Source organism: Pungitius pungitius, chromosome 11 (assembly GCF_949316345.1).
Source record: "Pungitius pungitius chromosome 11, fPunPun2.1, whole genome shotgun sequence".
Lineage (NCBI taxonomy): Eukaryota > Metazoa > Chordata > Actinopteri > Perciformes > Gasterosteidae > Pungitius > Pungitius pungitius.
The window spans coordinates 20,163,427-20,177,287 of record NC_084910.1 but is presented as its reverse complement, the minus strand read 5'-3'; the positions used below and the strand labels follow the sequence as shown (position 1 = coordinate 20,177,287).

Here is a 13,861-nt window from a genome sequence, read left to right as displayed (position 1 = left end):
CAAATTTCCAGCTCTTTCTCTCTTTTTCTTTCCTTTTAGAAAATGTGCAGGAAATACTGGAACCACAGGACAAAATAAATATTCACAGACAATCACAGTTGACACTATCAGAAATGTGGATTTTAACATCTAAATTAACCCGCAACAAATAATATATCATATAAAAGTAAGTGCAAAATGAACTCAGGGGCAACGTTTTTACTCGCACGGTCCCGGAGGGCAGATGACGGAGTGAAGAGGACCACTAGGTGGCAGCGTGCGACTTGGTCTCAGCGATTCCAACTCTGGAGAATTACAGGACAAATCTGTCAAATTGGATCGATGCGAGCATCGTTTGCTGCTGCGTTGTGTCCGTGCGGAGGATGCCGCTTGTATAAATGTTTGTCGAGGCGGACGTGGACGCGTTGCAATTTGCCACCTTCGCCGCCCGCCGTCGTGGACAAGCGGGTTGCAGCCGCACGCCACTCGTGTAAAACAAGGCGGCGGGAAAAAACAGACACCCAGAAAGGAGCCGGTGTGACGGTCTGCGAGGTGACGACTCACAAATCTCACAGGTTTAACAACACAACGGCTGCTGGGGGGGGTGTAGTGGGGGGGTAGTTGGGGGTGGGGGGGGGGGGTTTACACTTGAAATGGAAAAAGCAAAGAGTGTTGGAGAGAGAAAAGGAGAGAAGAGGAGAGTCATGGAGCTCTGCAGCTACTAGCTGTGTATCAGCTTCAGGGTCTCTGTGTCCCGGTGTCTGTCATGCAGGGCCACGGACGGGGGCCGGGACGGGGGGCTGACGGGCGTCAGGCTCTTCAGGGGGCGCGGGGGCAGGGAGGGCGCGGGGGGCAGCGCGCCGCCCCTCTTCCCGCCCGGCGCCCGCATCTTCCCGACGACGAACTCCGGCTCGTTGTCCGAGCTGCAGTCGCTCAGGTCCGTGATCTCCAGGTCCGAGTCCGACTCCGGGTCCTGCTTCACCCCTCCCCTCCGCTCCGTGGGGGTCTGCCGGCCCGTGGCGCCCCCCAGACTCAGGCCCGGCCCGGCGCCCGGAGGGTGGGCCTCCGCTCGGTCCCTCTCCCCCGCCGCGCCGCCGATGTCCGTCCGACCCATCGGCGGGCCGCCGGGGTACGGCGGCAGGACGAGCCGCACCGGTTGGCCCCCCGCGGCGCCGTTCGTCCCCGCGGTTTGCCCCGCCGCCCCCCTCTCGCCGCCACCCGCCTCCCCCGGGGGCAGCAGGGAGGAGAAGGGGTGAGGCAGCTGGGAGAGGCTGCTCTGCAAAGGGTTGGGGTAAAACTGGGAGGGGTAGAGGGAGCCGGGGGGCAGTTTGGGGCAGTTGTTGAGGGAGAAGGCCCCCGGGAGGTAGGGGTTGAAGCCCCAGGGGTAGTCGAAGGGCGGGTTGCGCGGGTACGGGCCCAGCAGTGACGGAGGCTTGGTGTAGCACGGTGCACCTAGGACACAGATAATCCAGGGGTGGGGGTTAGCTTTGAGAAGGGCCAAAGGTTCCTCCACATACAGCATCCCACAATGTTCACTAATTATGCTCATCGGGATTAGCAATTCTAATCAGGAGCCACGGGGGCCCATCCCGCCGCGGCTGCTCTCGAAAACCCGACGGTTAATTTATGCATGCCGGCGCCGGGACGCACACACACCACACTTCACACCGCTGGCAGCCAGATGTGAACGCGAGGAGTTGACATCCTTCCAAACCGCCATTCGTCGTTTTGAAGAGAGCGCCCCCCCGTGCACCTCCAGCAGGACAAGGAGCGGACGGAGGTTTGGACATTTCACCGTGGCGCGGCGCCGGCCTTTGGGCTCCCGGCGAGCATCACTTAATAACGGGACATGTGGGGGCCGGGGGCCGCGATTCACTTTTAATGAACGGACAAAAGCTTTGCTCCTCCGCATTCTGCGCCTCCTTCCCACTGACAACCAACTCAAGGAGTCTCCCCCCCCCCCCCCCCCCCCTCTGCCTCGCTCTGATATTTACTATGCAGGGCTAATTTGACAGCGGTGAAGTCTCTGCGCTGGGCCAGGAGTAGCTGGCAGACACATGAATATTGAATCAGTCAGGCAGGCCTCACTTGCTTATGAAAACACAGTAATGGGCGCCCACAGGCCACAAACTGAAGCCTGCACCCTCAATTAGGGCCTTCCTGCCTGGGAAGGGATTAGGACAGCAGGGACACCAGGGAGGGAGAGGAGGGTGAGAAGGGAAAAGGGGGGGGGAATAGGACCTGAGGACAAACACAGAGTGGGGAAGGATGTTGGAGTGAGAGTGTGTGTGTGTGTGTGTGTGTGTGTGTGTGTGTGTGTGTGTGTGTGTGTGTGTTCATCTGTTTACCGTAGCGCTGCACATTCGCACACATTCTGATGCACGCGTTGGACCCCACAAAGCGGACGCATCGACGCACACGACAATTAGGGCGAACCCGCGCGCGCAGGTCGGGCGGTGAAGAGGACACGCGTCCGTCGGGCGGAAGGGGGGGGGGGGGGTGGGGGCGACCTGTCCGGCTCCGAGATGCATAATTCACAACTCGCTGCCTCTCACCTGAAGCACCACCTCGCCGCAGGGCCGCCATGCGTCAGCCATCTCTCTTACTTCCTTTAACAATAAATGTTCATTCCTCCCTGTATCCTCGTTCGTCCCCTCTCTCCTCTCTCCTCTCTCCTCCTGCCTTTGTTTAGGATGCTCGGCCGGCTGCCTGCGCCGCCTCACGCTCCCTCTTTCCTTTTTTTAACCTTCTCTCCGGGAAACAGAAGGATTGCCATCTTTCGCTGGGGCGCGTTGGGTGTCTCACCTGATCCGAGGAAGGGGAACGTGTCCAGCCTCAGCTTGTCTCCTTCGGGCCCCGGGGCCGCGGCGCCCCGATCAAACAGGGACGTCCCCCTGCCGGAGTCCGGCAAACGAGGAAACAGAGACTGTATCGCCTGAGACAAAGCAAAGAGAGGTTTATTTAGTGTGCGAGCGCTTCCCCAAATCGAGGTGTGATGCAAACGGGGACAGAGACGCAGCAAAGGACGGGATGAAAAGGGGCGTCGGGGGACCAGGGGGGAGGCAGGAGGACACGGAGGCTCAGGGACTCAGGGGCAGGAAGAGTTCAGAGTCAAACGGAGACCGCAGAGGATAAATGACACGGGGGGGGGGGGGATTTGGGTCCTCGTCCTGCATGAAGGGACACAGGACGAATGGGACTGAGATCTGAGGGTATGACATCCTTTCAGGATGCAGGGCAGCTGTGTGTGTGTGTGTGTGTGTGTGTGTGTGTGTGTGTGTGTGTGTGTGTGAAGGAGAAGGACGCCAGGTAAAATAAATGAAATACTCAAATCTCAGGAATCAAGGGGACAAAGGGGTTTTTTTTCCGCTCCCCCCCCCCCCGAGCAGGACTTTGGATCAATAGTATCTGTCACCGTGGCAGCCCCTAAGTTTGAAAGGCGCGACTGTACTCCCAAGCTGCGAGATCTGCGTTGCTTAACAAAGCGCATTAATGACCCGCCATTGATCCGATCTGACGCGACCCCTTCGCTTTCCATGTCTTTCATTCTCAATCGATGACAGAAGGATACGGCAGCCATCGCAGAGACGGATGAGAGAAGGAGGGGGGGGGGGGGGGGGATAATGTCTCCTTTTGTTTTAAGGACGAGTTAAAACCGTCCTCCTGCTCGGGCGGCTTCAAAGACGCCGTCTCCTTATCCCGTCTTAAGGGGAGCGCAGACACGTGACGGATGGCTCCCTCTTACTGTACTTTCATGTCACGTGCGCCTTCCAGGTTGTTTCAAACGAGACGACGTGCACAAAGACCCCGGCGTACAATTGTGTGCGGCCGCATGTTCGTTGTTTTACTCTGTAAATATTGCGTTGAGGATCCCATCAGAGCATCGAGGAGGGACACCACGAGTCAAACTCCAGTTACCTGAATGAAATGACCAGTAATACTCGCACAATATGTGCATCATGTGGGCATCATTGAACCTGCTGTGGAGACGCATGTTTCCAATGCGTCACACGGTGCATTTCTCCTCATTTCTGGATGGGATTTACACAAAGTGCATCCCGCCCCCCCCCCTTCGTACCTCCGGGCTGCAGTCCGGGGCGGCGGAGCCCCCGTTGAAGTGGTTCTGGGACAGAAAGAAGGGAGAGTTGGCCATGTCCAGGATGGGGTAGTTCACCAGCACCACCTTGCTGAAGTTGAACTTGTAGGTGAAACGCTTCCCTTTGGTTTTGTGCAAAATGCGCTTGTTGTAGTAATACCTGCAAAGAGGAGGAGGAGGAGGGGATATCGAATCAAGTGGGGAGGGGGGGTGAAGGGAAGAGGAAGAGGAAAAGGAAAAGAGGAGGGAAGGATTAATTCAAAACGCTCGCATCAAGGTTTTGTGTCTCATCGCCAACAGAAACGAACGCGTAAACAAAGTGAGCGCTGTAGGACAAGAGCAGAGCTGATTTCCCACTGTTTTTTATTCATCTCCTCCTCACTCAAATCAATTCACGTCTGCCCGCATCGATTCAATACAATATGCTTCTTTAAAGGGAGATTTTATTCAGCGGTTACCACACAAAAAGCCCACAACCAGAATCCCTTTGAGCCTCCGAGGTTCTCGATGTAGTCGACATTTAAACAGAAAGTGCTTCTCCCCTCGTGCACTTCCAGAAAGGATATGGGTGTCAGATTATGGTATGAAACATATAGATCAGGACATTAAAATAAGAATAAAGATAATATCATGATCCTGAAAAATATTGCTACTCTAAAAAAGTAGATTTTATTCAGAAGATATTGTGACTGTTTGACTCCTCAGAAGCATTTTGGACTCCATGAGGTGAGGAGACGTGTAACTGTAAATGCTGCCACCAGCAGAGGAGTCTCCACGGTAACGAGCTCAGGTAACGAGCTCAGGTAACGAGCTCAGGTGTCTCCCGTGGGCGGCGCCCGCTTCCTGCGCCACGCACGTAGGTGTCACCGCGCGCAGTCTGTTGGGGACGCCGTGTTCATCAGCGGAGGGGTCGTGAGGGGTCGGGAGGGGTCGTGAACGCCCCCCCCCCCCGAAAACCCAGGGACATCTCACCGGCTTTAAATCTCGGACTGACCAAATGCACCAGTTCTAATACACCACCTCAGCATTAAACACTGCGGGGGGGCGAGGGGGGGGGGGGGGGGGGGGCGAGACGCCTCATTACGCAGACGCCTGATATCAACAAACACAGCAGCATGTAAGTATCAGCACGGATCCGCAGTGCAACGGCGTGGCCGCCTTTTTTTTTTTGCTTTGGGTGGCAATTGTGCCGCGGCCCTTAATTGAGCAATTAAGTGAGGCTAATTATGAAGGCTAATTGTGGCCCCAGCCAATTCATAACAATTAGACTCCGACGACAGCCCCCATTAACAAGAGGCCGAAGGAAAGCGAGTCGGGGGGCCGTGTATTTGCATGAGAGCACCGCGTGTGCAGTTTGGGGTGTGGAGCGCTGAAGGTCTGATTTTAATCGCCCCCTTCTCTGCTCTGAAGAAGAAGTCCAAGCAATTTCAGTCTGGGCCTTAATTTTAAAATCCCTATTGAATTTTTTATTTGGCAGCTCAATGGTGAACTTTCCATTAGGATGTCCACAGATAAGGAGAAATTGAGGGTATTGACGTCCCACCTTTATCTTTCCATTAGACCAACACGAGAAGCACAGTGCACGCAGACCCACATCTCCATCCGACCGACACCCGGCGTACCTCAGGGCCCGGCTCAGCTTGTCGTAGTTCATGTGAGGTTTGCACTTCCTCAGCCCCCACAGCCGCGCCACCTCGTCGGGATCCTTGATCACGAACTCCCCGTAGTCGCCCTGCCAGGCGATCACGCCCTGGTACTCCTCCTTCTGCAGCAGCTCCAGGATGAAGTGCCACAGCTGGATCTGCCTGGAGCCGGGGCTCGACTCGGGCTTGTAGGCCCAGTCCGGGAAGGCGATCCCTGGGCAGAGAGGAGGGGGGGGGGCACAGGAAAGAGGTCAGGCCCCGTCGTTTGTGCCGGGGGGGGGGGGCGCTGTCTGAATGACTGATGAGTGATGGCGGTGAGAAGAGATGATGTGTTTAATATCGCAGCGTTGGTCTGCGCTGGAGCCCTCTGGCCTCAACAGATTGGTCAGCGGGACGGTGACAGCTCGCCGTGATGGATGCCGCTCGCCCCCCCCCCCACGCTACGCCGCATCGCAGCGTCTCCGCTCACCCAGGGAGAACCTGGCCCTAACTAGCCCCGTGAAAACATCTCGCATTCAACCAATTAGCACCACGGACTGATTTGGTTGGTTATTTATTATTTGTTGGAAGGTTAAATACGCATCAGTTGCACGCGGCTCATGGTGCCCGGGCTACACACTCAAACCACACACGTGACCTGGGTGCATGCCTAGAGGTGCGCTTGAAGTCGTTACAAAAACACACAACTTTAGGTAAATCAAACGGAATTTGTACCCCTTGCACGAGCCTGGTGGGACTGACCTGGTGTCCAGAGCGCCGGCACCGGGGGGAGCAGCAGATCACTGACGCAGTTACAGTCCATACCTCCACGACACCTGCAACCAAACAAAGACACAACGCACAGCGGTTCTTAACAGCCAGACTTTGGAGTCCTACCTAAAGCCGATGTGAAATATGTGGAGGGTGTGTTTCACATGTCTTTGGTGGAGATAGAGGTGTTTGATGGATGAGATCTTGGCCACCTGAGGCTGCGTCTGATGCAACATGGTGGACATCCATCCCCACAGTGCATTTATCAACAGGAGCAACTAAATATACCAAGTTAAAGTTTAACCATAGAATACCTTAGAAAGGGGATGCATGACATGGTTGGCGAATAAAAACTATAAAAGGTAAAGATCTCTGCATCGTCATTATATTCAGGTACTGGTTACCGTTGGCTACGGAGACCAGTTGGTTGGATAGTCAGAACCAGGACAGGATTTATTACCTTTTAAATTGCGGACCACACAAAAAGCAAAAGAGCCAAATTAAAATTGAACTGAAGAACGGCTGTTAAACAAAATGATCCAAAACACGAAATAAAACTTGAAACGTGAAAACTTTCACATCTGTGACGATGTTTTTGTTTGTAAAAGAAATCCTCCATTTTCTGAGGACCTGAGCGCGGAGGCCCCGTCGCCGAGGACGACATCGCGCTGCTCCTCTCACGCCGTCCGGAGAGGGGGGGGTGAGGAGCGAGGGGGTGAGGACGGGGTGAGGAGGGTTTCCATGGCGAGCGACTTTGGTTGTTTTACAAAACTCCGACGGAGGAGAAGCCCTGCCGCTACACGCCGGCCTCTCCGTCTCTCCCTTCACTCCCTGCCTCTATTTAATTATGCTCTGTGAATTTTGGATTTTCCCTGCAGCATCGAAATGGAACGTGAATTATTAAGGTGTGTTTGTATAAATTATTATTACTAACTCCAGGCACTTCTCTCTCTCTCTCTAACCTTCTGTCTGTGGCTCTCGCTCGCCCTGCTACCAGCCTTTGGATTGTGGCCCCGCTCGCTCTCTCTTTCCTCTCTTCATCTTCATCTTTCTGGTTTTCAAGCCTTCTGTCTTCAAATATAGAGGTTGGCATTCATCGCGTCTCCCTCACATGCGGTTTTTTTTTCCTCCATCAAATCATTCATGTTCATCATTTTTCACCATTTTTTCTCCAATCGGCCTTGTGTCTCTGCCTGCGTTCGGCTCCCCGTAACGATCCCAAGTGATCGACTACGTCTTCATGAAGCCGCTCCTGGTGCTTCTCCACCGATCTCCACCGAACCACCAGGAGCTCGACGGATCACGTCGAAAGGCGCGTCGCTCCACTATCGGACCCGACACGCCGCTCCTTAAAACACCAGGTATTCTTTGTGTGGCAGGTAGTAATCTATAAGTTCCCTCCTCCCTGTGTGCTACAGGTCATCAATACTGCATCGTTTCATTGGCCGCGGCCTCGTGGTCCACAGCGTGTGTCCTCTGAGGATTATAAATATATATATATATACACAGTATATATACATATATATATATATATATATATATATATATATATATATGTGTTCATAATATCTATACCGCCTACATCCATCCTCCCTCTTCCCATCCACCAGGGTCGCTGTACTGTACAGGTGAATCCTCCTTTCCTCTTTCCCACCTCCTCTCTATTGACACCTCTCCTCGCTCTGCTCCCCTGCTCCTCCTCCTCCTTTCTCCTTCTCTCCTGCTCTGTGTATTTTGCTTCAGCGTAGTAATTTTCCGTTTGATTTCGGAGGTAATGCATTTTTTACAAATCAAAGAGGAAGCGAGGCAGCCCCCCCCCCCCCCCCCACACCCTCCTCCTTCTCATCCCCCCCTCCTTCCCCAGTCTCCCGTTCTCGCCCCCCCCCCCCCCCTCGGCCCCCCAGGCCAGAGAGGAGATAAAGGAGCCCCCATCATTTCCTTGTTAGTTTTGATTTGGGCAGCGCAGGGCTTTCAAGTTCCCCCCATCACCCCCAGAAACATTATAACTAGCAGCCCAGGGAATACTGTTTCTCATACACACACACACACACACGCGCGCGCACACACACACACACACACACACACACGCTGTCAGATACAGATGCTCACAGATGGATTGTACAAGCACACAGTCTCGAGCAGATATGCCGCAAATATACAGGTATTCAGGTAGCATGAACACACACGCACACACACACACACACACACAGAGTGAGAAGAACTACACAAAATAAGACATGGAGGCCGTAGAAATCGAGGGAATCAATGGAGACACGTCTCACACAAACTCACCAAGAGAGAAGGCACTTTATTTACTGAAGGAGGTTCTGATAGAGCACCGACACACACACACACACACACACACACACACGCACACGCACACGCACACACACACACATACACACACACACACACACAGCCCGAACAAAGGACCCCTCTGCCCTTAGAAGGCCGGCCTGGATGATGGATCACACAGTTTTTGGGGACAATAGTAAATTCTGCATGAGGAAACCTCACAGGTTGTGTAGGCCAACACTTTGTGTAGCAGACGCACAATCAGACGTTGTGGAGGGTCGGTGAGTCAGACGCGGTGGGTGATCAGGGACGGTTTTTCCTTCTTTGACGTCAACAACGAACTCGTCGGCTCACGTTTGATTAAAGAGGAACAATCGTTTAAAGTCATGTCCATGAAATCCTCATATTTACTTCCTTTGAGCTCGGTTCTGTTTTTAAAAGGATACGAGTATATTTACGTAGAAAACGTTCCACTTTCTCCCCGGTCGTACTTCCTCCTCCGTTGGTTGGAGTATTTAAAGCTTCATCACACACTTCATATGAAGGATCATCTCCTCACGACCCCCTTCACATTTCATAGTAATTGGATCCGTTCTTAATAAAAAATATTGATTGTTGCAGCTTTAAACTCACATTTTCTTCTATTTTCTTGATGATATAACTTTAGTGGTTTGCAGTTTTTGTCTACTTATATATTATATTACCGTATTTTCGCGACTATACGGCGCACTGAATTACAAGGCGCACCTTCAATAAATCGCCAATTTTAGAACTATTTTCATATATAGAGCGCACCGGATCACAAGGCGCATAGAAGTAACTGCAGTGAAACGTTTGACTGGGGCTGCGTTATGCATCCACTAGATCGGGCTGTGCTAAATCAAACGTTATTAAGCGTTCTGAAAACTCTTCACTCCCATGGAAACGTTGTTCAAACGTTAATGTGGATATTAACAATATCTCTGAACCTCCAACTTTCCTTCTTGATTAATGAAAACATTCTTGGTAAATGCTTTGGTGCATCTTGCACCGAGAGGCAGCGCTGGGACAGGCGGACCGTCAGCGCGATCCCGACATCCAACTACGAGCTTTAATATACTGTAGCGACTCTCGCTAATGAATCTCTGGACAATGTGCTTATCTTCTGGTTTTATTGTGGAGAAACAGGCTCCTGTCAGCCGAACAAAAACACACCATCGCTCTCCAAAACAACAACAATTCCCGCGTCCCCATAGGTGGCACTAAGATGAGTGACGTCACATAGTGCGCCCTTCACTGACCATCCCAAAACTCTGTAAAGTGCAACGCCGCTCCAGAACATGAAAACACAGTCCGTTACAATACGCTGTTGGAGCTGGAATTACCGCGGCTGCTGGCACCAGACTTTCCCTCCAATGGATCCTCGTTAACCAGTATGGATCAACCAATTGAGCCATATATACGGCGCTCCGGATTACAAGGCGCACGCGCCGTTTTTTTAGAAAAAAAAGGATTTTAAGTGCGCCTTATAGTCGCGAAAATACGGTATATATTTCACCTGAAATGCACTTTGCACCTGAGATGAGCTTCTAATTCAGGTAGAAGAGTCAACACTTCACTGGGTTTCATGTGTTTGCGTGTTTTAAACATCACGCCGCTGACGGTCAGAAGGCCGCCGACGGGATGGAAGCGAAAGCGGGGGGCGGCGAGGGGGGGTGGGGGGGGGGGGTTACGGCCTGTACAACAAACTACTTTTTGAACGTCGGCGGAGTGACTCGGGGTAGCGGGAGGAAGGGGAGCGGCAACATCACATCTCCGTCTAAAGAGGGAGGGAGTGATGGGTCACGATATAAAAAGATAGAGAAGTATCACAGTCTTCTTTTTCCACCAGATGAAACACGCTCTGTACATCTGTCTCATCTTCCTCTTTTTGGTTGCCCCTGAAACCCCCCCCCCCCCTTCTCCCCCCCCCCTCTCTGTTCCTCTCCCTGGTTAGCTCTGACACACTGGTCAGCCTCAGGGTGGAAGAACAGAGGGACTCTGCTATGGGTTTGTTAGAGGAGCTGGAGAGAAGGAGAGAGGAGAAACGAGGAGGGGAGGGAGAAAGAGAGAGAGTGAGAGGGGAGGAGGAAGAGGAAGAGGAGGAGGAGAGGGGGGGGGGCAGAGGGGAAAAGACAACCTGTCCATCCAAAGAGAACAGGGGGCAATCCTCTGATTTATCCCAATGTTTTGTCTCATTTTCATTTATCTTTGTTTTGTCATTTTTCCAGAATGTTCTTATTGGAGGAAGTTGTCCATCCAACGTGGATCCAAATGTCTTTGCTCAAAAAGGGTTAAAAAGGTTCTCCTTGGTTATAAATGTTTGTCTGACAATAAGCTCACCTAAAACTTCATTAGTTTCCATCGTGGCTCAAACCAAGTTGGAATCAAAATAAATGGCTCAAAACATGTTTCTTTTATCATCTAAGAAACGAGTTTTCTCCCTTCTGTCATCCCTCAAATCACTCAGTCAAACTGTAACTGATGTTAAAGAGTAAAACAACACTACGTTGGTTTTCTCCTTCACCTCGTCCTCGTGACGTCATCAACAACACGCCGATGGGACCCGCCGGCAGAGCAGCGTCCTGTGCGTTTAACGAAGCTCCGTGACGGCTTTCACCGACAGGAGCATCGGCTGTGTGGTTTGAATCTACAAAGAGTCCGAAAATGGCGGAAAAACAAATCCAGCCACGTGAGGATGAGAAGAATTTTCCCGCTGCCCACAACTCAATCTCACTTTCATTCAGGATATATTTTAAAACGCGGTTTGACCCGAACCAGAGCGGACTGGGGACCACTTCTTTGGCTCAGGGTTTGGGATTCAAAAGTAAGCTGCATGTTTATTGTAATGAGGTTGGATTTCTCTCACTTCGTGCAGGTTGGTGCTCGGGAGGCGCGCGTCAGGCCTTCAGTCAGGGGACGTCCTGCGGGTCATAAACACCAGTGGAGCTGGTGAAGAATACCGAAACGCGTTTTAAGGCCTTCGTGAAAGGCGGAGAACTCCAACAAGTTCTACGAGCTGAACGGAGACGAGCGCGTGAGCCGGTATTAGTGCGGCATGGAACGCCGGCCTTAAGAAAAGAAGGAAAAGAAGGGGTAAAGGATGAAGAAAAAGGTATCAATCGATAGGGTTAAATTATTCATCGTCATTAATTATCGATCGCTCTCCGCTGCCGGCTCGTCCGCCTCGCGCCAGAGTTGAAAGGAGGGAAAGCGGCTCGAGCCTCATTGTTTCATGTCCCGCGGCAAAGAAAAAGCTGGAGTTTGCCTCTGCCCGCGCACACGCGCCCGCGCGCACACGCATTCCTCTTCCCGCTCCGTCTTCGGGGAGCCTCGCGCGGTGTTCACTGTGTCTCGCGTGGATCGATGGGGGATCAATGGCTCGCGCTGACTAATAGCCAGAGAGCGCCTTTGATCTCGCGGCTGAGAGATCAAAACCTGCGCCGGCGAGCTGACCTTCACACACGCACTGGCTCCAGCGCGCACGAACACACGCACGTTGGACGCCCCCCCCCAAAAAAACACCCCCACGTGGTCTAATACGCGCAGCTTTTAGGAATTTGACTACAGGAAACAAACTATGAGAGATGCGAATTGTGCACTGGAGCCATTTAGCATAATACATGATGTCATATCTACACGCCGGCCAACAGACATAGAACACGGACGCGCGTGTGCCTGACCCACCAGGTTGTTGCTCTTGGTTTCGACTTCCTCAGACAAGGTGATAGGGAACAAGGAAGCACCGAGCAGACGAGTATCCCGTGGAGACCAGAGGGGCGCGCGTGAACGCGCCTGTAAGTGCGCGTGCTTGTTTACGCAGAGAGCGTTTTAATTAACAGAAGTGTCAGGTGTAAAACGTAGTTAAATATCTTTGTATTCGGGAAGCCTTGGATGTGTGTCTGAGTCATATTAGTTGGTTCGTACGATGTCTAACAATCATTTAGTCTAAATCGGCCTTAAACAGAAGTATCACATTTAGTTTGTATTGTCACACCAAAAGAGCCCATAAATACATAGTTCCAAAATGATTAAGGGAACCCCCTCTTCTAAGTCAGAATATGATAATAATAATAATAATAAAATGCTATTATTGTCATTATTCCCAAAGGGAAATAAAGCAGATTTCAAATGGCTTTATTAGTCACAAAGAACCACAACGTGATGTCTTGCAAAACGCCGTTCTGTTTTCCACCCTCACAACTCTCTCCTCATCCTCATCATGCTGTCTCTATCTCCCTCTTTATCCCCCCCCCCGCCCCTCACCACCCCTCCCCTCTCTGGTCAGTGAGTTACTCTCTCTATCGCTCTCACTTCCCGAATTAACCACTCAAGAAGTCACCACCGACTCAATCAATAGCTCATACATAAACCCTGCTATAATCGCTCCCTCAGCCTGTCTGTCTGCCCCCCCCCTCCCTCCCTCTCCTCTCCTCACCCCTTACCCCCTTCCTCAGCTTCACACTGGCACTCCTCCTGTGTCCCCTGTTTGTCTTTTGTATGTCATCCTTATTTTAGACATCGGTGCATGTGTGTAGAAACGTCACGCTCCATAAGTACCTTCTCAAAGACACAAACCTCGTGCAAATGTGACCAAATCCCAACAAGCGGTGAACTCAAAGAGTGGAGCCGCTGACATACAGCCGCATATTATAGTTTGTTCATTCCCTGTAATCAGAAAACCCATGAAATGGTGAGAATCGGACTCATGAACAACATGCGGTCCACGTCGCTCCGAGGGCACAAAGACGCAATTACTTGCAAAGGCAAAATTGAGATTGAGATTGAGTCTCTTTAAATTGGGGCCACCTGCAGCACCTGGAAACAATATTGTGAGACCCGAATGTATAAAGAGACCAAAATAATTCACGTCTCATCCGGACTAGTTGTGTCTTGGATGCTTTGTGTGAAATGTGACCTGATGCTACTTTGGGAGTCATTTTAACTGCTCTGTTTTCACTAGACCTCCTCTATTCCTTTAGGGAGTTCATATTTGTGAAGTATCCCTCTAAAATGTATTACAGGATCACAGTAATTCTTTTAAGTGCAAGGGCACTATCGCTCCGTGTTAGCGTGTGCA

The 13,861-nt window shown here is 51.8% G+C and overlaps 1 protein-coding gene across 1 annotated transcript in view; it reads right to left on the bottom strand.

The window, feature by feature from the left end:
- Nucleotides 1–618: 618 nt before the first annotated feature.
- The window catches only part of erfl1 (Ets2 repressor factor like 1), a 29,634-nt gene continuing 16,391 nt past the window's right edge, over nt 619–13,861 (bottom strand). Inside the window, exons 3-7 of the mRNA XM_062565373.1 lie at nt 6,460–6,533; nt 5,698–5,932; nt 4,058–4,235; nt 2,785–2,914; nt 619–1,431 (exon numbers count right to left, since the gene is read on the bottom strand). Of these exons, the coding sequence (XP_062421357.1) occupies nt 701–1,431; nt 2,785–2,914; nt 4,058–4,235; nt 5,698–5,932; nt 6,460–6,520 (1,335 nt within the window). The 5' untranslated portion in view covers nt 6,521–6,533 and the 3' untranslated portion in view covers nt 619–700. The remainder of the gene's footprint in view (nt 1,432–2,784; nt 2,915–4,057; nt 4,236–5,697; nt 5,933–6,459; nt 6,534–13,861) is intronic.